The sequence below is a fragment of the Podarcis pityusensis genome (assembly GCF_964106645.2).
Source record: "Podarcis pityusensis genome assembly, chromosome: 8".
NCBI lineage: Eukaryota > Metazoa > Chordata > Lepidosauria > Squamata > Lacertidae > Podarcis > Podarcis pityusensis.
In genome coordinates, this window is record NC_138033.1 from 71100777 (window position 1) to 71128743 (window position 27967).

The window sequence follows — 27967 nt, forward strand, 5'->3', positions numbered from 1 at the left end:
ACTCTTCTCCCTGGTCTCGGATTCTGCCAGTCATTTCCGCCAATTCCATGTAGTTCATCACCTTCATCTGCCATTCTTCCAGAGTGGGTAGGTCTTGTGTCTTCCAATACTTTGCAATAAGTATTCTTGCTGCTGTTGTGGCAGATGGGCTGTACATTTCATTGTGGTGTCTAGTACTAAATGCGGCCTTGTAATTAAACCTTTAGAAGCTACTGGCCTACACATCCCATCTGCGAAGCCTGCATTTCTCTGCTAGCCATGGAGAAAGGGATGACTCCTCCTTTGCAGACAACATGGCAACTCAGGGTTCAAAGCTTTGTCTTCTGCTAAGTAGGCTGGCAGAAGAAAGATAGATTGCTCCATTACTCCTCTGCCAGCCCACTTGGATTTTGTGCTGGGTACAGGGCAAGGGGCTCTTTTCTGTCTCTAACATGGAAATCAAGCAGGCTGCAGAAGGAGTGATGGAGCATTCTATTTCTTCTCTGCCTGCCAGTGTGTCCTCTCACCTGCATGGAATTCCTTGCTTCCTGTAGAGACCAGGCTTGTTACTTACAAGATTGTCCCAGTGAACAAGCCAGTTAAACCTGACTGCTTTGAGTCAAGCCTATTTTGTTCCACATCTTTCACGAAACTTAAATAGCCTTGAATCCCATTCCCTAGCTTTCAAGTGCCAGTGGATTGGGCTGCTTATGTACGTAAGTGAGAGATTGGGGTTGATGCTGGCCCCATCAGAATTCATAGCAATGAGTAGTTGTCACTTCACCCACCACCTACCTATCTGATTTGAGAACATGTGCTTTTCTTGCAGTCCAGATAAACATTAGAAGCACCTTCCATGTACAGGGTGTTCTGTGCTTTCTTAAAACGGCTTCAAAGCAAAATGTAAGGGTTTTGTATCAGATGAATCATGTCCCAAAATTTCAAGCTGGTGCCCTTTTAAGCAGATGATGTAAGATTACTTAACATCAGAAGATTTCTATAAATGTCTTAAACTCCATTCTGGGTGGACGTGAGTAGGTTGTGTTTATTGCCACACTAGTTTCTCTACACTGGTATTGCAGGGATTTGTCACATCCCTAGTTTTATGCAGCAAGCTCTCACTTAAAATCCTGGTTATTGCTGTTGTGCCTTCCAGCCTAATTTCTTTGCTTTAGTTTCTGTGGCTCCTTAATTTGGCAGATACTTGAAGAAAGTGGGCTTGAATTATTGACTGTTTCTCATTCTTTTTTAAAAATCCTGCTCTGCCAAGGAAGATGGCATACATGGATATTCTCTCACTATTCCTCAGAACAACCCAGGCAGGTGGGTTAAGCTGGGATATTCTAACTGGCCATGGTTACCCAGCGAGTTTCATGACTGACGATGGAATTGAACCCAGATCCCTCTGTTCATTTCCAACATGGACCACTAAGTGATCGCCTACAGTAGCTCAGAACATAATCAAGTTAGCTTTTAAATTGCCACAGCATTATTTTGAATGTTACTGCTGCAGACTAACTGGTGGCTCTTTTTTCCTTTTCTGATGTGTCTTCCAAATCCCAGCTTCTTCATTGGGCGAGAATCATTGGAGACCTGTGCAAATTCAAGAATATTTTTGCTCAGAAATCTATCTTGTCTCACATGTACATGCACATAAACACCCCCTACAAACATCTATTTACAGATGTATTGTTTAATAGACACTGCCTTGGTGAGCAAAAGAGTAGGACTGTGCAGTCAGGAAAACCATTGGTGTAGGGAGTACATACATATTCAATGCCCCATTGTTCCCAGTGTCTAGAGGGCAGTGGGTGTCCCTTTTCCCCCATCAAAATTTTCCCTGCTTTCTGATCCCTTCATTCCTCACTTGGGATTTGTGTAGAGGCAGAGGTAGGGGTGTGTGTGTGTGTGTGTGTGTGAGAGAGAGAGAGAGAGAGAGAGAGCGAGCAGGGAATGAAGTGTGTGAGACAAAGGTGTGGGAAGAGTTATTGTGTAAATGGAGAATGCTTGTTTTCCACTCCAGCCTTGGTTGTTCTTGGACCCTGCTTCCCTCCGTGCTGTTTGGTTGCAATTCTTCCCCCTTCAGTGGAATCCTGGTTTTCCTTTCGGACATGAAATTGGGGTACTCTGCGCACTTGGCAGCTGCTTTTGGGGGGAGGGCTTTGGAAGTTCTGCAGGCCCCACCCCTGTGGTGAGTCTCAGGACAATATCTTTCACATAGGGTCTGAACAATTCTTTCTTCACCCACTTGCTATGACAGGCAGCTTGGAAGAGTAAGATAACAATGAGTTATACACATAACACTCTGTTGCATCTGATTTGCCTCTGAAAGCTTTGCATAGCTATTTTTGGCTTTGACTGTGTCTATATTTCATCGGGTGAACAGGTTGCTTCACTAGCCTGTTGCACACACAACCCTCTACTGTTCACACTCTAAGCATTCTCTGACACAGAAGGCCATCCTGTGATGGGACTTTCATATTTTAAGGTGACATTTATTCTCTGTGTGTCATTTATTTATTGATTTGTATCCTGGCTCCTCATCCAAAGATTCCTTCCCCATTTTTATCCTTTCAACCCTGTGAGATACATTGATATTGACTAGCTCAGGACCACCTAGTGAGTTTGTGGCTGAGTGGGGATGTGAGCTAGTGCCCAGCCCTGGACTCACACTACATCTGTAATCACACCTGCATAAACAGTGAACATTTATCAGTATATCTAGATGCTTAAATTGTGGATCTTCTGGCTCAGTTTCTACATTGTGCTAAATTGTTATTTATGCCTACTTTATTTTTAAACCCAAGCCATGGTTTGAGTTTCCAAATGGGCTACAGGCAAACCAAGGCTTAGATTTCATTGTCTGCTTTTCATTTCCACCTTCAGCACTTCATTTGTTCGCACTCACCTCCATAATATAAGTAAGGTAAAGGTGAAGGACGCCTGGATGGTTAAGTCCAGTCAAAGAGACTATGGGGTGTGGCGCTCATCTTGCTTCAGGCCAAGGGAGCTGGCATTTGTCCACAGACAGCTTTCCGGGTCATGTGACCAGCATGACTAAACTGCTTCTGGCGCAACGGAACACTGTGACGGAAGCCAGAGCGCACAGAAACACCATTTATCTTCCCACCGCAGTGGTACCTATTTTTTCACTTGCAATGGTATGCTTTCAAACTGCTAGGTTGACAGAAGCTGGGACAGAGCAATGGGAGCTCACCTCATCACGTGGATTCGAACCGCCGACCTTCCAGGCAGCAAGCCCAAGAGGCTCATTGGTTTAGACCACCGCACCACCTGCTCCCTCCCATAATATAGTGTCCCAGGGAGATAGAGGAGATGGCTGAAAATAGTTGCCAACTCAGACATTATGCAAAGCCATGTTTTGTAAATCCACTGCAAATCTTGGTCCTCTGTTCTGACTTGCTGGCCTGTGACAAAACTTGGATGAGCTGCACCATGATTAAGCTTCTTTAACCATGGTTTGGAATGGTGTCTGAATTGAACCATTGTGTCTGTTATACCAGATCAAACAAAAATGTTTTGGGGGACAAACAGCCAATAGTTTACCAGGTGAATCTGTGACACCCACACATATATAGATTGCTTGACTGACTACTTTGTGCGTGTTTGAAATGTGAATTATAGTACTTCCTTTATAAGTTGTTTGTTATGCACCTGAAGTAACTAGTTCTGATGTTACTTCAGTGCTGACTTCCACCATCGGCATGCTTCTATGCCTACAGTTGCTTGCAGATGTGAAGATTTCCTTCTGCACAGATGGACAACAGTCCAGGCATGAATTGCAGTCTTTGCTTCCTAGGAAGAAGACATTTTTTAAAAGGCACCAAGTCATCTTGGTTGTTTTCAGCTTCAATTAAATTGTTAATTTCTCCTGAAACGGGGCCCTCAGCTTCAGATGCAGCAAGAGAGCAGCCAAGACACTTGTGAGCCAAGGGGCCATGTATCTAAAAAGCACATTGCTTCAAATGTAAAATTGGCGAGAGGTTGGGGAGGTGTAGTTTATAGCACAAAAAGGGCCAGCAGGAAGGAAAGGAGGTTGGCTGTTTTTCTCACAGCTAGGCTCATCGTTAGTGGAACTCTTCTATTAGGGGACAAAGCAGTGGGTGATGCAAAGGTGTTCTCCACCCACCTACTCAGACAGGCCTGTCTTCAAAGACACTGGTCTGCTTCTGATGTGTGGGAAGCCCTAAGGCAGGGGTGGGGTTGAGGGAAACCAGTTGCAGCCCAAAGGCCACATTCCCTTTTGAGCACATTCCAAGGGCCACATCATAGTGGTAGATGGGGCCAGAGGCAAAAGTGGGCAAAACAACAAATGTAAACTTTACCACTCTGCAGTTGGCTAGTTTCTGTACACACTCACACATCCCTTTCTGCCTTCCATCCTGAACACTGTGAGGCATTACCAGAGTTTAAGGACACATCCCACACAGGCAAAAACACTCGATGAAGGTTTGAAGCAAGGCCAATGAGGGATGTTGCCTGGGGAGAAAGTCCCTAGGGCTAGACAGAGAGGCCCGACCTGAAGTTCCCCATCCTAAAGGAAGGTAAGCAGGATTCCTGCATTGCAGGGGGTTGGGCTAGATGACTCTTGGGGTCCCTTCCAGCACTGCAATTCCATGATTCTGGGGAATACCAGATATGGAAAATGGCGCCTATCAGTCTGAGATTTCTAGTCAGCTCAGTAACTTAAGTGCTATTCTGCAGATGTCTTTGCTGAGAACTTCCATTGGTCTCCCAAGCATCAATTCTACCTTGTTAATTTCTCAGTGAATTTTGCTGTTGTGTGCAGATTGTTACTCATGCATATCCTTTGCTATTCTTCTGAAACCACCTAACCTTTGGGGTGCGGCTCCAGATTTGCAGTGTGCAATCTGCTGCTCCTGGATAACACAGGCCTTATTGTTAGTGGCGGCTGCTTAAAATCTAACACCAAAGGCGAAACATCATCAGATAAACTTTCTGCAATGTGTGTTTTCAGTTGTCGCAGCAGATGTCCATCTGTAAACCATTCTCGGTGAAGCCTGACTCATCTCTCACGTCCTATAATTAGTCCCATAATTTACATTTGGAATGAGACGCAGTGTTCTCTCTGGATGGCATTCTCAGTTTGTAGAACAGGACAGCATTATGTACTGTGGTGTGGTTAGGAGTGTGAATGAGTGTGTGTTGTGTGGAGGGGAGAGCAAATGAGCCTTTCATGAGGAATGATTGTTCTCAGTTCTAGGTCGGTTGAATCAGTTTTGGGTGTTGTGCTATAATAAACTCAGTTGGGATCTGGTGGATGAAGAGCACTGCTGGGCTTTGAATGTGATCATCTGCTGTTGGGAGACGAACAATGACTGGTGCTTTGAGAGTCTTAAGTAAGAGTTCAACCCCTGTAGCTCTGTTTCACGGGTCTCCGTTCCTAACCCCGGGATTAACCACTGTAGTACTATCTGAATGCTGCTGGACTCCAGCTCCCAACATCCCTGACGTTTGGCCTTTCTGGACTGTGGCTGTTGTGAGTCCAGTAACATCTGGAAGGCACTACATTAGCTACCTCTGTGCTAGGCTAAAGGATGTAGTGAGGGGAAGAGAAACAACATCACTAAAATCTAGGGTTTTTATTGATTGTCTTCCACCGCAGGGTGCATACTGTGGTACAGAAGACTCCCATAAGTCTCTCTCCCACTACAAGGGGTTCAGTCACTGGGGTGGACCTGGGTGACTTAAGGAGCTTTCGAAATGTGTTTACAGTAGTTAGCTGGTTCACGAAAACTGATGCAGTGCAACAGGGTTTCAGCTCCAGAATACGTGAAGAAAGCAGTGATCTCTGGGCACAATGCTTTCTTTAGTAAAGAAGGAAATTGCATTGTCCTGGCTGTTTGTTGTTTTTTTGCTAAAGCAAAGAGGTATGAGATCAATCCCAATAGCATATGGTCAGCAGGCAGAGTCATATAGGTGCTCATATTTTGTATCAGTTGAATGCTGTGGTGCTATATTCCTGTTTGAAATGCCATCTTCAGGATAAATTAATACAGTATAGCAAAGGAAGGCATTCCTGTCAAATGATCCAGTTATGTTTTAACTGCTGTATAATGTATTCTCGAAGACAGTACTGTCAACTGCACTGGGAAATCCGCAATCCAGTCTCTTAAATGGCATTGGCACTTTTACTTGGCTCTGCCTATTACTGTTCTGCAGGAAAAGCAAACAGCTAATTGAGAGTTCACTTCACACCTTTTCCCTGAGGGCAGCCTCTGGCAAGGCAGAGGTAAATAGGGGATAAATATTCTTTTCAAAGATGAGTGCCAAGCAGTTTGTTGACTTGGGGTGCTTCCAGTTGGGTGGATGCGATGTGGGATCTGTGCTGCTCACATGTGCAGATTTTTCGGTGTCCATGTGACATTGTCAGCATCAAAACGCCAGCCTGTGTTTTCTTCCATTTAACCCAGATTAGCCCTTTTGTGAAAAATCTGATGTTTTAAAAACAACCAATTGCCAGCGACCAATTTGTGTTACCGGAATAGCCTGTTAGGCTCCCATCTGGAATCACGTTTGGTCTCTGCTTCACTGGGTCTTGTTCAGTGCAAAAGATTTAAAAAGCAGCAGAGCTCTTTCACAACAGAAGTCTCTTGCTTTGCTTAGCAAAGTACTGCATGCCCACTGAGTTATAAAGACCAAGGCTGTGTACAATCACTGTATTTAAAGCACTCCCACTACAGCCTGGGAACTGTAGTTTATTCCTCCCAGAGCTACAGTTCCCAGCATCCTTAACAAGCTACAGTTCCCAGAATTGGGAGGGGCATGCTTTAAATGCATGGTGGGAGTGCATTCCAAGACACATGCTGGGGAATGTGCTGTAAATCAGGAACTCTTGAGCTGCCGCTTGCTTGCCCAAGCCAGTTTTCTAGTTTCTGGTAGCTGTCAGCTAGCATATTTTGAAATAGGCAAAACTCAGGCAGAACTAAAGCAAGTCTCAGCAATTAAAAATTCAATGCACAATTCTGTATGTAAATTGAAACATGGCTCTGCCACCAGGCTTGTGAACCAATAAAATGGGAGGGGGGAAGGGAGTAGAGGGCGAAAGGAGTTGGATGTGGGATCTACTTGGCAGTGCCAGCAAAAAATGAGAGATAGGCTTTTACATTCTGTTGTGGGGTCAGGCTTATGTTTCCCTGTTGCTTCTCTTGTTGAGGGGGCAATTATGTATTATCCCGATGGTCTTTAGGCCCCTGCCGTCAGCCAGAGTACTAAGTGGCCTTCCTCTTGTGCCTGCAGATACAAATATTGGTCTGGTTCGCTTGTCATGCTAAGCCAAACCATAGCTTGGCAGAGCCTCTGGGAGAGGATTTCCTTCTTTCTGGTCATTCTGCTGCTGCATCCAAACCAGGACATGGTTCTGCACGCTCTCCCAGGACTAACTGTGAGCTATAACCAAAGCTGGTCCTAGGAGTTAGGGCTTGTAGTTTGTCCTGGAGAGCAAAACCATAAGCCCAGGTTTGGACAACTCATTAAGCCTGGCTTGGACAACTCATTGGTGAGGAGCAGAGTAGCCACAGTCTCTCTGAGAGCCTGCAATTGTGCTAAGCCATCCCCAGCCTTCGGCCCTCCAGATGTTTTGGACTACAATTCCATCATCCCTGACTACTGATCCTGTTAGCTAGGGATCGTGGGAGTTGTAGGCCAAAACATCTGGAGGGCCATAGGTTGGGGGTGCCTGTGCTAAGCCATGGTTTTGGCCTAATGTCAACAATCGAACTGGGCGGTTGTTAGTGACACTGCTGCATTAAATTTAGAAGATAGGCCCTAGTTTTTAAAGCTTGAGATTAATTGCCATGTATAATTATTTATTTGGTCCAGGCCTAGGCAGATGTCATGAGGGAGAGTGCATACATTAATCAACTTTGCCTTCTTGCTTCCCTGCATCTTCCTCCACTCTCACACGGTCAGCAACAAAAGCCAGCAGAGGGAAAATGAAATTACAAGTATTAAAAGCAGCCAAATTCATTCATTTTCCATTTTTGGTACTGCAGCAGCTGTGTGACTCGGCAAAGTGTTTTGCTGCTATCCAAACCCCTTTCTGGTAGGAGTGGTGGGAAATCCCTCTCACTGGATTGCCTCAAAAGCTGGTGCTTTAAAATTTGAACACTCTGTCTGGCCCTGCTTTAGGTTACTTCAGCTCAATTTCACTGATTGTCATGTACAGTTTCCAAAATGAGTGACTTGAAGCTTGCAGTGAACTTGGGAAATATTGGCGGCCAAGTCAGAAAGGTGCCAAAACACGGGAGTCTAGGAAATTGTTTTTTATATCTCACCCCAATCCCCCCCCCCCAAAAAAACCCCTTTCCTGGACCTGCAAGGAGAGACTCTTATTTCCAGCAACATAAAAGGTCTCTGATAGTCACAAATAAGGACTGGTAACTATGTGGAAGAGCACTTGAGTTGCACATGAAAGGTCCCAGTTTCTGGCATTCCTAGATGTGGCTAGGAAACAGCCCTCTCTCAGATTCTGGAAAAACTGTTTTTAGCCAGGGTAGAAAATACTGGGTTAGATGGACCACTGAGATTACTCTGTCTAAGGAAGTTTCCTGTGGATGCAGTAGTCTCTTAGGCCTATCTGTCTGATTCTGCTAAAACACAGAGTATAATATTTAGTTTTTTGGGAATCACTGCTTTTTTTTGTAATAGCAAAGTATCTAGTGACCCTTATTCTGTGACTAAGCTGGTAATGTATGGGCAGCATCTGGTTGAATTACCACAAAGCTAGTGAGGTTGCCCAGTAACAGTTAAGGTAAAGGTAAAGGTACCCCTGCCCGTACGGGCCAGTCGTGTCCGACTCTGGGGTTGCGCGCCCATCTCGCTTAAGAGGCCGGGGGCCAGCGCTGTCCGAAGACACTTCCGGGTCATGTGGCCAGCGTGACAAGCTGCATCTGGCGAGCCAGCGCAGCACACGGAAACGCCGTTTACCTTCCCGCTAGTAAGCGATCCCTATTTATCTACTTGCACCCGGGGGTGCTTTCGAACTGCTAGGTTGGCGGGCGCTGGGACCGAGCAACGAGAGTGCACCCCGCCGCGGGGATTCGAACCGCCGACCTGACGATCTGCAAGGCCTAGGCGCTGAGGTTTTACCCACAGCGCCACCCGCGTCCAACAGTTAAGTAGACAGAGCTTTTTGCCCTTTCCTATAACAAGGAGAATAAATTACATTTTAGAATTTAGAATGATAGCGCATGTGTGCTTGGAACAGGTTGCGGAATTTGGCTTGTGTTGATGTGGAATACCGTCTCTTAGTAAAGGGTATAAGTAGCCTTGTTGATTGATAAGTGAATGGCGCTTGCCAGTGAGTTGTAGTGAGCATTCAAGATGAAAGTCAGTTTGAGCAAAAGAGCAAACAAATCCTGGAGTAAAGTGGGATTGAACACACTGAGAGTTCTTTTGTGCCAAGCACACCACTTGGGCATCAAAAGTGCAAGGCAGCGACTCCTTTGTAGTGGGCTTCTCTCAAGGTAAGTGCATCACAAAGTATCTTAAAATGATCTGCAGGTTTTAGTTGTTTGTTTATATGTACACCATTCCTGTGACACTTAATATTTTTAAATTTTTCTTAAGTGGTGTACAAAAAACTGAAGCGACAGCAGACAACTTGAAACAAAAATATTACAAAAATACACAGTTACATATGAAACTTTGTACATTAATACAAAGTTACTAATATATAAAAATCTATATCGTTTCATTTTCCTTCTGACACAACTTCCCTCTCAGCCTCCGGGCTCTCACCCAGGGTCCAAACAAAACTGAGCTCACCCACAAAAGTATCATGATAAGAAGAGTTCCTATAAACAGCAGACATCGCTCTAGTCTCTTACTACAGACTTGCTTTTTATGGGCAGACCCAAGGTAGATGGTAGCTTATGTGCCTAGTCAACTTAATTGACTAGAAAACCACCACATGTGCCTAGCACAGGTGGAAATATCCTTGTCTCTTAGCCATAGTTAAGAGGTGGTCTCTTCTCTTCCCTCTGCAGCATTGGTGGTGTAATTATGATTGTGGATATGTTGGACGCTAACCATGGTTAGCTTTAAATCTGAGTTTGAGGTGTGGGATTTAAAGTGGATGTACAGACTGGCTAACTTCATTGTAGACACAACATTACACATTAACACTGTAGGTGAAGGTGTGGACTTCGGTGAGATGGAAAGGAAGGGAGTGTTAATGTCTGGCAGTTGCTCCTGATCTTAACCATGGGTAAGAGGCTTGGAAATGTTGAATCAGCAGTGCCAGAATGTCTGCTTTTATCTTATTTTGTTTGATCTCAGACAACAGGCAGGTATCCTCACTGCAGAATATCACCTTTTTCCTTTCGTGCTGTCTGTACTAAAAGTTCAAAATTCTGTGCTATTTGCACTATTTATTGATAGTATTTGGACCCTGCTCTTTAGTCAAAAAGGCCCTCTGAGTGGCTTACATGCACATTTATTGAGTAACTTCAGAAAATTTCTCTTAAGTCTGGTTTTGCTGGTCATGGTGAGCAGAAGCCCTACTTTCAACCCCTGGGGTCTTATTCAGCCATCTCCCTAGCCTCTGAGATTTTAGCAGACATTACGTAATATTTGTAGCAACATGGATTAGAAATTCACTCTTAAAAACTAGCTGAAGTAGGAACTACATCTAGGTGATATTTAGGTGCTTTCTACACAACACTATGATAGGAATAGGGAACATATAGCCCAGCAACATCTGGAGGACCACAGGTTCCCCATCCCTGGGGATGTAGCTGATTTATTTGATCTCCTTGTCTCCAGCATCTGGTAACCATTCTTTCTAGTAGTGGTTAAGACCCACAGAGGGGTCTCACCCTGACGTCAGGTGGGTTGCATTCGTGGTTCTACTACCATGTTAAAAACAGTTTGGTGGGAAGCTGACTAAAACTGGGAGAATAGAGGGTGACTAGATAGAGGGACATTCTTCAACTTACCACCTAATTTGAGAAGCTTGAGCCTGACAAAAAATTTCCTCTGCAGCACCTATTTGGGGCAGCCTTGTATTTAAGTGCTAGCCTGATACCCACAGGTGAAACAGTTCCACAGAGGCAGGTCACTGGGCTGGCAGAGCAGGGGTGGAGGCCTCCCTCCTTTGCCAGTTCACAACAGGCTAGTAGACTTTTTTTTTCTTTTTGCTTGTTTACAAGGCTGTACCAATGTCCGTTAAATCTGGAAATAAAAGCAAAAGAGAGAAGTGGACATACACAGCAAAATAACAGCAACCTCCATTTATTTGTTATAGATTGAGTTTACGAATGTGTCCTGAATTCAAAAGTGCAGTTTATTTTCTTTCGCAGTGTGCATCCAATCATTTATGTTTGACTGCTTACACTTGGTTATTCCACCAGTGTTAGAGCTCCCTGTTGGGAATGTGTTACGTGTCCAAGTGGCAATTATCTGTGTGCAGGAGAGCACTTCCGTGAGCGATGGCACTTGTGTAACACTGTTTGGTAAGCATTTATGCAACCTCTGCATTGTGGCTCTCCCACTGAGTGGCATTAACACAATTCCAAACCACTTATTTTCCAGCTTCGAGTGAGGCTAATAATTTCCTAGAAGCGACACAGGCAGCGATGATAATAAAAAAACCTTTACCAACAGTAGTTACTCATGTTCTAAGTCATTCATTTAATGATTCACTGGTTTACGCTTGGGATGTTTTCAGAAATTATCCCTGCAATCATAAGGGCTAAACAAATTTTAAGTACACATGAAAGAACAAAAGTGGTTCCGGTTCCCCCTGGTGAGAAAGCGTCAAGAAACACGTTCCCCACAAAATAAGGGCAGAACGAATTTCCTTGCAGTGCTGCTGGTCTTGAGTGGTTAAATATTTCCACTTGATGATCGAAGCAGTAGGAAAAGCACTTGGTGATTGGTCCAAAGCGGTTTGTGAGTTGCTTAGCAGGGAGGAAGTTTGAACCCTGGTGCATGTTTCATAACAGCGTTCCAGTGTGGGGCAACTGACTTCAGCTAACTTCAAATGGTCTCTTTGTTGAAAGCCAGTTTCTGTTGAGAGGAAGTGGCATGTCAAAGGGTTGCCTGCCTTGCAGCAATGGGGAGAAAATTCATAACAGCTAATGCCAGGTGATGTGCTGAAAACCGACTCCAGGCTATAGTATTGTGAGCGGAAGAAGTTGAGAGCTCCTGTTGTGCACTAATAACTGAGCACAAAACACAGACGTCATAATTCTGGTTCAGGCTTGTGGTCCAGCGTTCTTCAGCTTCCCCTTTATAGCTTTGCTTTGTGCTTTTAAAGCATTTAATAAAACCTAAGTGTCATAGTCAAAGAGTCTCAGACCCTTCGGAGGTTAGAGTGGGCGGTGAAGAATCTTTATTCAGCCAGAGGGCCATGTTCCCTGCTGGACAGCTTTTCAAGGGGTCACCTGCCACGGGTGAGCAGGACCTCAAGCCAAAGGGGGTGGGGCAACAGAAGCAAATACAACCTTTGTACACAGAAGGCTGATTTTTACACAATACCCTTCTGTAGCCTCCATCCAGACAAGCAGGAGGCATTATTGGAGTTCAAGGGCAAATCCCTGCCAGGCAAAAACAGGAGGGGGTGAAGCAGGGCCATTGAGGGTGTGTGGTCTAGGGAGAGTTCCTTGGACCAGAGGCCTAGAGGGCCACATTCTGCTCCCTGGCCTGAGATTCCCCACCCCTGACTTAGAGCAGCTGGTTCTTCCTTTCTCTATGTCTCATTGAATGTGTGAAGAGATAGCCTAACCCACTACTGTACTTTATCCTCCCTCAAGATTAAGCTTCCACCTTCTTCAGGACTCTCCACTGCCTCCTTTCCCTAATTCCCCCTGAGGCTTATAGGCCAAGAGGAGGAGCTGGGAGCCTCTTTTCAGCTTGGCCCTTGTGCCCCCTTGCTGATTACTGGTTGAACTACTTGTGAGCAAGCAGCTGCTCTTGCAGCATTCCCCGCTCCCCCCATTAAAAAATTACAGAGCTGCTTAAATGCAGGTTTGAAATTAATGTAGCAAGGTTGGGAGGCCAAAGCAGAGATTCTGGAATGGCAAGGCTATGGAGACAAACCAGATGCAGTAAGTCTAGTGCCCTTTCCTAATTTTTCGCCTAAAGTTGCTTGGCCTGTAACCACCATATTGTTGTGACTTATAACAAGCACCTTAGAAATTCTGGGAACCCATGATCTGGTTTTAGGACTGTGGGAAAGCTCGCTTTCTGGTTGTCATTTAGATTTTCCCAACACTGAGAATGTCACTGAATCAGAAATATATTCATGATCTAAGGCCAAGGACCCGCCAAGTGGCTTGCCTGGGTTGGTCCCGGCCCACTGGCGAACAGAACACCCACCGTTGCACAGATTCCTATCTAGAGGTCTAATTCCCAATACAGGATAAGAGAAGACCCTGGCTTGTATCCTCTGTTAGTCCTACTCAGAGTAGACCCACTGAAATGAATAGGCATGGCTAACACAGGAAGTCCAGTGGGTGCTCTGAGTGAAATTTGGACATAGCCCTTTGCCTCTTTCCCTATCTGCATGCTGCAGAATGTGGGGGAAGGGATTGGTTGGTGGTAACGCTAAATAATGACTGGCTGGTAAACCAAGCGAAACACTTGACTTCCTAACCAAGTAGCAGCTAGATAATAAAGCAGGCTGCTCTGTTTTACTTTACTATCTTCGGACACCCACCCCTTTTGCTGACAGCAACTATCCAGGCAGCAATGCACATGGGAGTTCTATATCACACAGCAGTCCAGAAGTGTTACTAGTCAGCCATTATTTTTGACTGCTTCCGGTTCCCCTTCCTCTTGGCATGCAGAGGGGGCTTGATTCTTGTCTTATTTGTGTAGGATATGTGGTAAGCAAGAAATTGGGGGGGGGGGGTCCTCCCTGGCTGCTTCAAAGAGGAACATGCTTCAAAATGCAGTTAAAATGAGACCTGTGGGAGTAAGAGACAAAAACGCCTGTTTTTTTTTAACTGTGTAGAATGCAAAACGAGAGATCTGTGGTGCTGAGGTGTCGTGGTCACTAGAAGGCAGTGGGGACTTGCTCATGAGAAGTATATTTGTTGATATGTGTGCATGAAAGAACATTGTGGTTCAGGATGAAGATATAGCAATAATAGCAGCATCCACTCCCTGCATCAACCATAATTCTTTCCCTCTCATTCCCTTACGTGGCTCTACATCCGCTTCCCAACTAAGTAGCTTCAGAATTGCAGAAATATTTTTAGGGAGAGAAATTCTTTCGATTTGTTCCCTGGTGGGGAAAAAACAGCCTTCTGTTCATTTAAACAAGTGGGTCTCTTGTTTAAAGTGGCCCCCCCCCCAGCCGCCACCCCTCCCAGCATGATCTGCAATAGGGAAATGTTCTGTGCTGGTACTTCTGCAATCCAGTTTGCTCATGTAGAAGGAGAAAAGTAACTAAAAATAGTGCTCGGCATTCACTGCACAGCTGACTTTATTTCGGAGATTGCTGGGTTCTCTTTTGAAACGTCACATGTTCTTTCTGAAATGGCAAATCCAGGCCCTTGAGGAAGACTTGTCTTTGAGGGTCAGAATTGCTTTCTGCTTAATGGCTTAATTGAGGAGTGCTTTAAAATCGGCCAGTCTTCTGAAAGAGCTGTGATTAAGAGTATTTTTAAAAAAAAGTATGTGAAGCCATAGAAAAGTTACACAAGATCTCTAGTTGTGTCATTTTCTCTCTCATTGAGTGAAATTCTTGTCTTGGTTGCTCTTATGAGAGCAACAAAGTTAAAAATAGCTGATTATGTTGGGAATAAGTAGCAAAATCAGAAGCTGTCGTATTCAGAACCTGAATAACCAGCACAGACTGCTAGATTGCTTATTCTGCCGTAAGGGATCAAGAAGTGGTAATGCTTGAGAGGGTCTTCTCTGAGGCGGGTTCTCAGATTGTGGAATGACCTCCTTTCCGATGTGCGTCCTGCGCCATCTCTGTATGCTTTCTTTGCAGTAAGTGCACCTCTGTGCCCAGGCCTTTGGTTATTGCCCTGTCCTGCTGTTTTCCTTCTGTCATTGCTGGGTTGTGGTCTTATTTTATGTTATCAGTGTAAAATTATACTTGGATTTTCAATGGTGACAGTTTTGTAACCTGCCCTGGGACCATTAAAAGTGGGCTGGAGCACTTCAAATGTTGAATGAACCTGTGAATTAAACCTTCCAGTGGTGCAGTAGCCTCAGTATTTTCCAGAGTTTCTCTTATTTATCTTTCAGATTTATAAATTGTGTCATAGCCAGAAGCTATTGAAGCAGTGCTTAATAAGATAAAATGAAGTAAAGCACAAAAGATGCAGACACTTAAACAATAAAACTAATTCTTAAATTTGTGCAGTTAATATTCCATAAGTGATTCAGGGAAAGGCTTATTTAACAAATATACCTTCAGTAGCTTCCTAAGCATCAAGATACTAGGCACCTGTTGGATTCCAGAGGATTGTGTAGTTGCTATTTACTATGTATTGTTTTGGCATGTAAACATGAATCCATCCAGAATAATTAAGCTTCCCTCTTTTTTCCCCTTTTTGTCTTTCAGTAAGCGTGGCTTCATTGTTCGATCCTTTGGGACGGGGACTCACGTGAAACTTCCAGGACCAGCGCCGGACAAGCCAAACGTTTATGATTTCAAAACGACATACGATCAGATGTACAATGACCTGCTTAGGAAAGACAAAGAACTGTATCCCTGTGGAATGCCCCTTTCAAAACCCTGCTGTTCACCTTTCCGAAAGCTGTTCTTCGCACGTTTGCATAAGGAATATGCTGCTACTTGACTGTGGCAAGGTCTTGGTATTTTTCCAGTTCTAGGCAGGTGCTTCACATGATTGAAGGGCTCTTACCACATCCCTTTAAATGCTCTCTTTACCTTCCAACCCCCGGTCCATTAAGTAGTGGTGCATGCGGTAGAGGAGATTTGACACTTTCTTGGGATGTGATTTGCACTTCTGTGCTCTGGATGACTATGCTGGGTTGCCCCCATAACTGGCTACTCAAACGGCAATAGCTCTATAGTCATGAAATTCACTAGGAACCTGGCAGCTGAAGGTTTTGGCTTGATATCCCAATTCCTGACCGTACACAGCTGCTTTCCTTTCTGGCCATTCTCCCTCTTACTTTTCTGTCCTCTCCCAGACTTTTCCTCAAAACCATTCCCATCTCCTGATTCATTCCCCAAATCCCCCAGCCCCCTTTGGCCAGCCCTGACCCCCCAGGCTCCTGTTGACCCTTCTGCCTTTCCCACCTCTCTGTGACATCAGGGGTAGCTCAGCCACTGACTGCCAGAGACCACCACTGCAAAATCTTCTTTACAATATATATATATAGAACTGCTCAGATGCTAAGCATCTTGTCTCTCCCCCCCCCCCCGCCCCCGCCCCCCATTGTACCGGAAAAAGCACTTTGGACATTGTCCTTCAGAGAGAGCTACAGTAGAAGCATTTTGTGCTAGAATAATTCAGTTCAATGTGGGTTCCCCCAGGATGATCAGAGCTAGTGTAGCATCTTTCCTGCACTAACAGGTTTAAAATACACCTCCCATTGGATGTGTGAACCCTACTGTGAATGGATTGGAGCAGTACAATGAGTGGTGTGAATGCATCCTTAGAAACAGTGTGAGGGTCTGGCACCTTTCCCACATGGCCTGGCAAAGATTTGTTCTTTGCAATGAACTGGCTGTGGACGACAGTTCAGGCAAGGAAGCAGGTAAGAACTATAAAAGTAAACCAGCCTGTACCTTGACCAAGACGGAGGTGTGTGATTAGGTGTCACCACCCCTTTCAGAGCAGCTAAAATGCAGGTCCTGCAACTCTTCAGTACACTCATCCATATTCAACTCTAGCATATAGACTTAGATGTTCTTTCTGATGCATCTCAAAGTGTTCAGGATCCGTTGGTATCCTGGATTTACTGGGGTGGTGTTTTTGTCAACCTTGGGGGGAAAATTAACCCTGCTTAAGCAAAAGCATGCCTGCTCCTTTCCTAGGATTAACTAATGGCATTTGTAACAAGAATGACACGCTTTCAAAGGTGTGTTTGGTCTAATGGGGTTCCCCCTTCATCTCAAATATTACCTGGCTGAATTTTAAAAACAAAAACAGGAAAACTTCATACACTTTGGAAATAAAGGGGCTTTAATGAGTTCATTACCAGCCAAAGGTTTAGGCTGTAGCAGCCCTGGAATATTTCTAATACTAGATATGAAACTCACATCTTTTGAGAAGTGGTATTTAAAAGTAACCTTTCCAGGTGCCTTAGTAGCTGAGGACAGCCAGGAAAGTGCCTCGCTTGAAACCTGGGGCCAGTAGTTCCTGCTACTTCCTTTTTCTCTGGAGCTTGAACAGGAAGTAATGAAAGGGATTGGCCAGGAGGGACAGCACTTTTTACACTCTCAGAAGGCTCAAATAGGTTAAAAGAAGATGACATCCAGAAATAGATGCTTAAAAACTAGCATAAAGCTGGTCGCAGGCTGCTGAGTTGAAAGGATATTGATAACCAAATACCCACAAGGTCAGTACAGAGAACAGTCTGGCAGTAACAGGCCCTCATTTCGTCTCCTAGTCTTGCTTTAGACCGTTAAAGTGATTGTCAGAAGACTTGAGGGAGACATCAGGGGGTCCATAAATCCACATGTTTTTGGGCAGAGTATCAGCTCTGTGTGCGTGTGTTAACCGGTGGGACACCATTAAACCTGAGAGCCTACAGCTCCCAGTAGTTACGGTTTTCATTTTGTTTCAGGCTTTCCTTAAACCCACATTGCCACGTTTCTCTTTGGGGGCCGCATACACCACACCTGGAGCTTTTCATTTAGGGGGTGTCACGTTTTATAAAAGGATTTCACCATCACCAGTAATGCTGTATGTGCCAGGGCTTGAGGAAACTTGGAAGGACTCCGGTGGGGATTGAACTGGGAGCCTGTAACCCTTGAGCTTCTCTTGTAGGTATAGTTCTCACTGAGGTCGCAGAGCTGTGTCTGGGCCCTTCTACTGGGAGGTGGGGGATGCAGAATTCATTGGTGGAATATAATCCCTTTGATGGACCACGGGTCCATCAAGCACCACGCTTTGTCTGCCATGGTGCCTAGATGGCTCCAGATCACAAGCTGGGCATGTCCCACTAGAGGTAATACTGGTTCTGAACAGTTGAGTGTCTCTCTTTAACTACCATGGCTAATGGCAGACAAATCCTCCGTGAATTTGCTCTTCTTGGCCACCTGAGTTACTGGCGGTTGTCATACCCCCAAGTAAATTATGCATTGTTTGAAAGATGTTCTTTTTCTTCTACCTGTCTTACTTCTGCTGCTACTCAGTTTCAGTGGGTGACCTGAGTGCTAGTACTGTGACAGAAGAGACGAATATTTTTGTAGCCTTGTTTTTTCTCCACATCACACACAATCCTCCTACTATCATTCCCCATGTTGGTTAACTGCCCCCCAAAATTAAATGCCCCAAATTAGCCAGTGATGGGAAACTTTATTGCACCCCAAAAGAGTGATAGGAGTTGTGGTCCAACAACATCGGGAGAGCCACAGTTTCCTCATTCCTGCCCTGTACATGGAAATGTAGTTGGCTTTGGAGAAGGTGAGATTAGTGCCCCTTCTTGGCATTCTGTGTGCAGGGATTTGGGGAGGGGGACCACTGCATCATTCAAACCTCGTGTCGACAAGCCTCCATTAATACTGCCCAGACACAGTCAAGACCTCAGTGAGAATTAGCACCCGAGAAGCACTACGAAAAAGGACTGGTCCCATAACATACCTCATATGGTTGGGCTGGTTTTTGTTTTAAATATACATTTTTCCTGAGGTGGTGACCATCTCAGTGGGGCACTAGCGATTCTGTTAGAAAATGGGGAAGACTTTACCATAGACATTTTGAGGATCTATGTGATGGTTGCCTTTCTTGTTAAAATGATTTGTTGTACTGAGAACATAACAATTAAAAAAGAAATACAATTGGCCCCCTGTCCACGCTCCTGGAGTTGCTTTTTTCTTAGTTCAGCGCTGCATTGAGAGGCAGAACTGTGGCCACCAAGCACTCCTTGCGATGGGATGGGATGGGGTGGGGGAAGTGGAGCAGCCAGTTGCATTTGGGGCCCTAAGGGTCTATGAAAGGCACCAAAAAGTTTTTAGGGGTTCTGACCTCTTGTTCAGAAGGCAGTCCTCCTCTGGATTGCAGTTGAGAAGGCAAGAGCAATCTTCCACTCACTGTAAATTACCAGTTCTCTACCCCCCCCCCCACCCCGACTTGCTGTCATTTTGGGAGCAGATCTACGTTTGGCCTGGTGGGATGGGGGAAATGAGATGAATTGTTCTAATAAAATAGTTGCTGCAGGATACTTGGGCAGAGAAGAATGGCTACTGAGGAGCTCTGCTTTTTAGATGGGAGAGCCCATCTTAAGATGGGCAAGTTGCGTGGGGTATCTCAAAAGAAGTGTGGATGGGAAACGTCATCCAGAAGCTGTAGCTCAGGAACAGGGAACCTGTGGCCCTCCAGCCATTACTGGACTTTAACTCCCATCAGCCAGTAGCCAAGGATGATGGGAGTTTGAGTTCCAGCAACTCCTGCTTCCCCAGTTCTGCTCATTTTCAGATAGGTGAGGGCGTCTCCTTCCAGCCTTCCGTGTCTGAAAAGAGCAGCTCCTCTGTGTATAAATGGGCAAACGTTTTGTGTCTGTGCCTCCATGGTGTGTGGAAACAGGTCCGTGTCTTGGCACCAGAAGGGGGTCTCCCTGCCCTAGCAGAGCATGGAAACTAGGGTACACGGTGGACGTTTGTGGAAAGGCTTCTGCTACCCATCTTCCCCCCCACCTCCCACCCACCCCTCCAGTCCATCTGGTCAGTCAAGGAAGCAGCCATCCCAACCAGGCAGAAAAAAAGCGCTACAGCGACTTGCATCAGGAAACCAAGGTAAAAAAAGAACAAGAAACAGCTGCTTAGAATGGCAACATGTATGTTTTAAAAACAACAACTTTTTTCTACCCTTTATAGGGAAAACGGGCAAGGGTGGGGAATGAACCCCATTTGGTGTTTAAAGGAAATGGAAGATAGTCATTGTTTTGGCTGAGATGACTTTGGCTGAGTTGCACGAGGCACAGTCATACATGCAGGTCTGCTCCCTGTTTCTCCTTTGAGAAGGCGTGGAAATGTAGGCAGCTCCATGTGTACTTGGGAGGATGAAGAGTGGCCATAGTTCAGTGGTAGACCACACGCTTTACCTGCAGAAGGTGCCAGATTCCATCTTTGGTATCTTTCTAGGGAAAGGATCTTGAGCTGGAGATATGGGAAAGACCCCACAGAGAGCAATTCCCTGTCAGGAGGATTCCCAAGTGCTGAGCTACATAGACCAGCAATCTGATTTCAGTACAGTGGTACCTTGAGTTAAGTACTTAATTCGTTCCGGAGGTCCGTTCTTAAACTGAAACGGTTCTTAACCTGAAGCACCACTTTAGCTAATGGGGCCTCCTGCTGCCGCAGCGCCACCAGAGCACGATTTCTGTTCTCATCCTGAAGCAAAGTTCTTAACCTGAAGCACTATTTCTGGGTTAGCGGAGTCTGTAACCTGAAGTGTATGTAACCCAAAGTACCACTGTATAGGACAGTTCCTACACTGGAAGATGGCGCAGCCTGTTTGAACATGAACAATTTGAAGCATATTTGGATGGATAGGAGGAAATGGTAAAAGGCAGTTGTTGACGAAGCTTCAAGGTGGGGTTGGGGAAACCAGTGGCCCTCCAAATGTTGGACTTCCAACTTGACTCAGCCAGCATGGGCAGTAGTCAGGGATAAAGAGCCGGCTGTGGGGCCAAAAGTTCCCATCCCTGCTGGAAAGGGCTATGGGTGAGCAAGGCTCATCCAGCAACCCAGACAGAACACCCTTAGTGAAAGCTATTGAGGGATGCAGTTCTGCAGCCCATTAGCACTGATTCACACAAAGTCCATTTCTCATTGCAGCAGATGGTCATGTGACAAGAGCATAGCAGGTAGCACTTAACCTATTAAGCATTTATTTTTATTATTGCCTTTGGATCCCACCCGTCCTCCGAGGAGCTGAAGGTGGCATACATACTTCTCTTCCTCCTCACGTTATCCTCACAACAGCCATGTGAGGTAGGTTATGCTGAGAGACAGTGACTGACTCAAAGTCACCCAGTGAGCTTCATGGCTGAGTGGGGATCTGAACGGTCTCCTAGATGCTGCTCCAACTCTGGCCAATGCACCACACTGGGTGTACCATTCCATGGAGTTGAGCAGCTTTTAGTGAAGCTTCCATGCTACTAAAACACCAGTACATGTTTCTTCTTTAGAGACTGAAGGAGCTTCTGTGTGTAAGAACTTAAAATGTAGTGAAACATAGCTTTATGAGTCTTTGGTAAGAAGGCGAGGTATCTTCATTGCTCGTCATTTCCTCCAGAACCAAATCAGCACCACAAAAACAAGAATCACAGACTTAACTCCATCACTTTAAACTGTCCTGCACAGGTGAATCAAAAGCTTTAGTTGATCAGTCTGCTGATTTTAAATTTTGCAGTCAGTGAGTTCCCTTTCTGATTTTAAAAAGCAATATTGATTTCACCCTCCGTAACCTTTCTAACACTGCCCAGCCATGAAGCGTTTGCTTAAAATACTTGATGTATAGCATCACTGTGCTTAAAAGACAGTTGAATTAGGCTATGCCCATGGATTCGGTTTTTCAGCTATATTAGAAGTGCTTCATAAACTATTTGGCTGAATGGGATCTGTGTAATTGGGGAAACTTTTAGGCTAGATTCCCACCCCCCTTAAAATTCAGAACATAAAAGATTAGCTGATTAATTATTTTTAAAAGTTTGTTGTAGGGATTTTTTTTTAATCTCCCTCTCTCTCAGGCCCAGCTACCAAAATCTTAAAATAACATGATTGGCCATAACTTTAGCTCTTGGAAAACAGTTTTCAACTTGGGTTGGAAGTAATGCTTGTGGAAACAGGTGCTTTTTTAATTACATTTACGTAATCCTCTCACACATATTCATGTGTGTGCACACTGCAGTAAGCTAGTTTAAATGGGTAAAAGTTACTTTGTTATGCACTGGATTTGCAATTCCAGCAGTGTGGCCCATTCTGGTTGGCTTCAGTGTGCCCTGACAGTATCTGTGCAAAAATAATTATGTGTAAGCCCCCTTGAGCACTGTTGATGACGATGGAAGGGTAGCACTTTGTACTTCACCATAGTACTGCAGTTCATATGGCGAGTTCAAGTGTTCAAGGCATTTCACTCACTTTATCCTGTAATTCTAACCACTGCCTTTGTAAGAGGCTGATTTTCCCAAATTGCACATGGCAGGAGGGAGAGGTGGGACGCTGCAGGAGACCTCTTGAATTGAGGAATGGCCACAGCTCACTGGTAGTGCATCTGCTTTGCATACAAGAAGTCCCACATTCAATACCAGCCATTTTTAGGTATCTCTGGGAGAGACCTCTGCCTGGAGAGATGCTGACAGTCAATGTAGGCAACATTGAGCTAGATGGACTTAGTATAAGGCAGCTTCCTATGTTAGACACATACACAGGTACGTTAATTGTAGGGACTTCCTGATTCATTGTGCGATCTCGGCTGCATCAGTGTTTCAGGCTTTTTTCATCCTCAGCTTGCACCCTGCTTAGAGAGCAATCCCTGGGCCAGAAGATGGCTAACAGTGATAAAATGCAATGCAGAATCGAAACAAAGGAGTAAAATTAAAGGAGGCCATATCACTTCATACCCCCAGCTGCTTATAATTCAAAACCCAGTGAAGTAATTGTTGCTCTCTTTCAAAGGGCCAGTAGAGGAGATCTGGCAGGTCTCCTTTAAAAGGGGATGGGCTTTGGCAACAACACCTCCCCCCCATCTGCATACTTTCTCTCTGGTAGATCTTAACAAGTGATGATGGTGATGGATCATCACAACCTCAACTTCAGTTACGGAAGTGGGGGAAGAGCTGGGCCAATTACATTGCTTCCAAAGCACTTCAGCCAGACCTTTGTGTTCTGCACCAGCACAAAACCTGGTGGTCAGGATTCTGAGGTTCCCAGTGTTAGGGGAGTATGGGAAGTAAAAGGTAAAGGTAAAGGTACCCCTGCCCGTACGGGCCAGTCGTGACCGACTCTGGGGTTGCGCGCCCATCTCGCTTAAGAGGCCGGGGGCCAACGCTGTCTGGAGGCACTTCCGGGTCACGTGGCCAGCGTGACAAGCTGCATCTGGCGAGCCAGCGCAGCACACGGAAACGCCATTTACCTTCCCGCTGTAAAGCGGTACCTATTTATCTACTTGCACTTAAGAGTGCTTTCGAACTGCTAGGTGGGCAGGAGCTGGGACCGAACGACAGGAGCTCACCCCGCCACGGGGATTCGAACCGCCAACCATACAATCGGCAAGTCCTAAGCGCTGAGGTTTTACCCACAGCGCCACCCGCGTCCCTTCGCCACCCGCATCGAATCTCGCTTCTGCCATGAACTCTGTTTCTCCCCTTCTCCACACTCAGCCCATGCAGTTCAGGCATGAAACCCACATCTCTATAGTAGACTGCATGCATCTCCCGTTGAAAGGTTTGGGCGCCAGGTGATGAGAAAACACCCTTCATGATCTAGAGATGCTGGAGAGCCATTGCCAGACCAATTTGTCCAGGTGTGGGGAACTTTTGACCCTCCGGATGTTGCTGGACTATAGGCTCCCATCATCTCTGGTCACTGGCCATGTCTGCTTGGGCTGAAGCAGCCTTGCAGTTCAGCAACATCTGGAAGGTCAAAGGCTCTCCACACCCAAACTAGGTAATGCAAGGCTAGATGGGACAGTTACACAGACCTGGTATAAGGCAGCTTCCTCTTATGTGGGGTAACTTCTGTGCTTCAGCTTCTGTCGAGAGAGAAGTGAAGAACATCTGCTAGCAAGAAGGGACCTAAGTGATCTTCTCTTCCAACCCCCTGCAGCTATAGCACCTCTGGCAGGTTCATCATCCATCCTCAGCTCAAATGCTTCTGGTTGAGAGCCTCCCTCCCCTTCCATGGTGGTCTGTTCTATCATTGTACCGCTCATCCCATTAAGAAATTTCTCCTTAACTTTTAAGCCAAGATATGCTTCCCAGCATATCTAAACAGTTTGCAAAAATATAAAATAAAGCATCAACATTCTCACTAATTAAAAACAGTTGAAATCAAGTACAGCGGTATCTCAGGTTTTGAACGTAATCCGTTCCGGAAGACCGAGTTCTGAAATGTTCAAAAACCAAAAACTCAACAGCTGACAGCTAGGTCTCAGAATCTTACACTCAGCGGAAGCTGCGTGGCATGTTCAACTTCTGAGGCGTGTTCAAAAACCAAAGCATTTTATTCCGTGTTTGCGGCATTCGTTAACCGAAATGTTCGTCAGCTGAGACATTCGAAAACTGAGGTCCCACTGTACTTAAAAGCATTCAAAATATGACTAAAACCAACAGGCACTAAAATGTGATAAACATGCATAAAACTTCTCCATGTCTGGATAGGCTTGCCTAAACAATGTTTTAATCAGGAGCCAAAAAGTACTGGAAAGGTGCCTGTCTGATGTCAGTAGGCAAGGAATTCCAAAGTGGGTCCTGCCACACTGAAAGGTGGATTTCTTCCGAGTATGGAATGGATCTCATGTGGCGCCTGTAACAGGGTCACTTCAGCAGACCTAAGCATTTGAGTCCTCAGAGCAAGAGAGAAACCAGTCTCTTCCATCCTCAGTGTGAAAGCCCTTCAAATATTTTTCCCAATTTCACCAGGCTAAGTACCCCAGCTCTCCTCAGCTGTTCTTCATAGTTTCCAGGCCCCCTCACCATTCTGGCTTTTTTCTTTTTCTTTCTGGACGCAGTAGTACTACAGATGCTGCCTGGGCTGTTACTGCTTCTGACCCGGATACCACTTCTGCAATCTGAGATTGCATTAAGCTGTTTTGGATTGCACATTGCTGGCTTGTGTTTTTCACTTTTGGCCTTAGATGCCCCTAGATCCTATTCACATGTACAACTGCCCTTCCAGAGCTCTTCTACCTGATAGATGTGCCATGGATCCTTCATATCTAAATGCAGATTTTTACATTTTAATCTCTGTTGAGGTCCATCCTGGAGTAAGTTAGCCACGTCCATTAATTTTAATGGGTCTGCTCTGAGTAGGGGTAATGTTAGTTACAACCTAGAGTTACGTTGGTACTCTTGACAGATTGAGTCAGAACTATTCATGATCACTCGTTGGGATAGTATTGTTAGTATATCATCAAGGATGTCATGGAAGACCTTGCGAAATGCTTCACTGAAATCAAGATAAACTCCTGTCCTTAGTCTTCTCCTCACCTATAAACCTTAGTAACTCTATCCAAAAAAAAGGAAGGGAAAAAAGATAAGGTTAATTTGGCGCAACTCAGTCTTTATAAAGCTTTCCCTGGCTCCCTGACCATTAGGTCCAGTTGTGACTGACTCTGGGGTTGCGGTGCTCATCTTGCCCTATAGGCCGAGGGAGCCAGTGTACAGCTTCCAGGTCATGTGGCCAGCATGACTAAGCCGCTTCTGGCGAACCAGAGCAGCACACAGAAAAGCCGTTTACCTTCCCGCCGGAGCAGTACCTATTTATCTACTTGCACTTTGAGGTGCTTTGGAACTGCTAGGTTGGCAGGAGCAGGGACTGAGCAACGGGAGCTCACCCCGTCGCAGGGATTTGAACCACCGACCTTCTGATCGGCTAGTCTCTGTGGTTTAACCCACAGCCCTACCCGCATCCCTTTGACCAATTTGGATGGCATTAAATGTGGATTAAACAAATTCACAGAGAAGACTATCGGTGGCTGCCATCTATGATGGCTATGTCCTACTTCCACCGTCGGAGGCAGTATGCTTCTGAATACCGGTTGCTTGGAATCACAATTGGGGAGAGTTGCTGTGGGGAGAGTTGCTCAGGTCCTGCTATGGGTCTTCACATGTAGGCATCCGGTTGGCCACTGTAAGAACAGGGTGGTATTTTAGGTGGCCTTTGGGCTGATCTAACAGCCATGCTCCTCTTACATTCTTATGATACAGTTTACTGCAGGGTAGTGGCATTTAGCTGAAGATTCATTTTCATTTAAAAGTTTGGAAATGTCAGCCTGCCTCCTCTTCGATCCCTATGGAGCTCTTCTATTTTCCTGATAGGGTTGCCAGCTGGCCCAAGTAAAATGCTGATGTTTTTTCAACTGGGCTTCTGCTGCCCGGTAACTAATTGGGCTTGACAATTGTGCATCCATCAGATTAAACCTACAAATAAACCTAGCTGAAATGCTACTTGTTTAAGAAGCTTTTTGATTTCACCAGTGGTCTCAATAGTTTACTGCACCTCAATGAAGGTGGGAGCTTAGACATGTTATGTCCTAAAGCATAGCATTACAATTAATACCCCTCCAACCGAAACTTCAAACCCCACCTTCCCTTTACAAACTCCCGAACCAACAGCATTCCTTGAGAGAGAAAAATCTGTGTTAGATTTATAATGTCAAGTTGTCCTGCAAAGAGGAAGCTTTGCAGCATCTGCGCTTGGTGGAGAGAAGTTAGGAGAGTCTTAAAAGATTTGAGGAAAAGCTAGAGAGATCAGGAGGTCTTGAACCACAAATGCTTCTGCAGCCTTCCTGTCTTCAACTGGTAAGTTGAGGAGAGGGAAGCAAAAGCAGATCCCTGCCCCAAAGAGATGACAATCCTAACTCTCAACCGTGGGGCAGATGATGATGATGGGAGAGGAGACAGGGAAAACATTGGCAAGGAGAAATGAAGGTGAGCAGATTTTCCTAAGTTAGTTTCATCTTGGTGAAGGCATCATGAAATAACGTGAATCGCACTGGGGGTGCCAACACTGTCTTTTCAGTTGTTTCTTTAAAGGGGGGAGCAAAGTGAGGAGGAAGAAGTATACCGCAATAAAAACAGATTTAGAAGTGAGTTTCATATTTCAGGTCGAACCAGTCCTCAGTTGCCAGTATTGTAGTATCCACCCTTGGTACCCAACTGAGTGCCTTCCCTTCCCCTGCAAGCCCTAGCAACCCCACACTTGTGGAAACCCTGGGATACGTTCACTGTAGCACTAGGTTTAAGTCACTTAGTGGTATACTCGTTGCACTGGTATAACTGGTTGTGCAATGGGAAACATGAGTACATTCCTCTAGACCACAGTGCAAACGTCTAGACCAGGCATGATCAAACTTGGCCCTCCAGCTGTTTTGGGACTACAATTCCCATCATTGCTGACCACCGGTCCCATTAGCTAGGGATCCTCGGAGTTGTAGTCCACAAATAGTTGGAGGGCCACGTTTGGCCATGCCTGGTCTAGACAGTTGCACTATGGATTGCACAACAAGCTTCTGCCAGCACAACTTCTTGTGTTGGGTTCCTTTGTTGTGCCAGCTTTAAAACTGCCATCCATAGTGCAAAGGGGTCTTGCATTAGTGGGCAGAGAATGTTGGACGCAGCCCCCTGTAATCATTTCTGTGGCCAAATAGCTTCCTATTGGCTGCAGGAAATCCATTTTAAGCCTTTGGCAGCTTCTGCCCATCCCAAAGATGGGGAAAATATATTTGGCAGCTGTTTCTCAGTTAATCTTAATAGTAGTGTTCACCTTACTGCCGGTTAGCTCTCCGTGGAGCAGGAACTACTTCAGTGCATGCCCTGTGAAATGCATTCCTATGTCTACCCAATCATGCGCTAGTTTGGGGTCATGAATAACTTAACAAAAATACCCTTCCTGATTAACTTATAATTAATTATGCAAAGCAAGTGAGGTGTATGCGGCAATGGTCCCTTGCCATTTTATTTTACTGAAAGCTTTTTTTTTAATGTTTACTTCGCTGTTCAGCCAAAGCCAACCCCCCCAGGGCTGCTTACAAATGCCAGTGATAAGACAGTCTCGGTCCTTAGGCGTCCAATCTTAAAAGTCACAACAGGAAAGGGAGGAGGAGGAGAAAAGCAACATTGG

The 27967-nt window shown here is 45.4% G+C and overlaps 2 protein-coding genes across 2 annotated transcripts in view; both read left to right on the top strand.

Moving 5' to 3' along the window:
- The window catches only part of FNDC10 (fibronectin type III domain containing 10), a 367304-nt gene that overhangs the window by 34619 nt on the left and 304718 nt on the right, over window positions 1-27967 (top strand). The gene's annotated exons all lie outside the window — the stretch shown is intronic.
- SSU72 (SSU72 homolog, RNA polymerase II CTD phosphatase) overlaps window positions 1-27967 on the top strand; it is a 48818-nt gene that overhangs the window by 6351 nt on the left and 14500 nt on the right. Inside the window, exon 2 of the mRNA XM_081016320.1 lies at window positions 15548-15691. Within this exon, the coding sequence (XP_080872446.1) occupies window positions 15548-15691 (144 nt within the window). The remainder of the gene's footprint in view (window positions 1-15547; window positions 15692-27967) is intronic.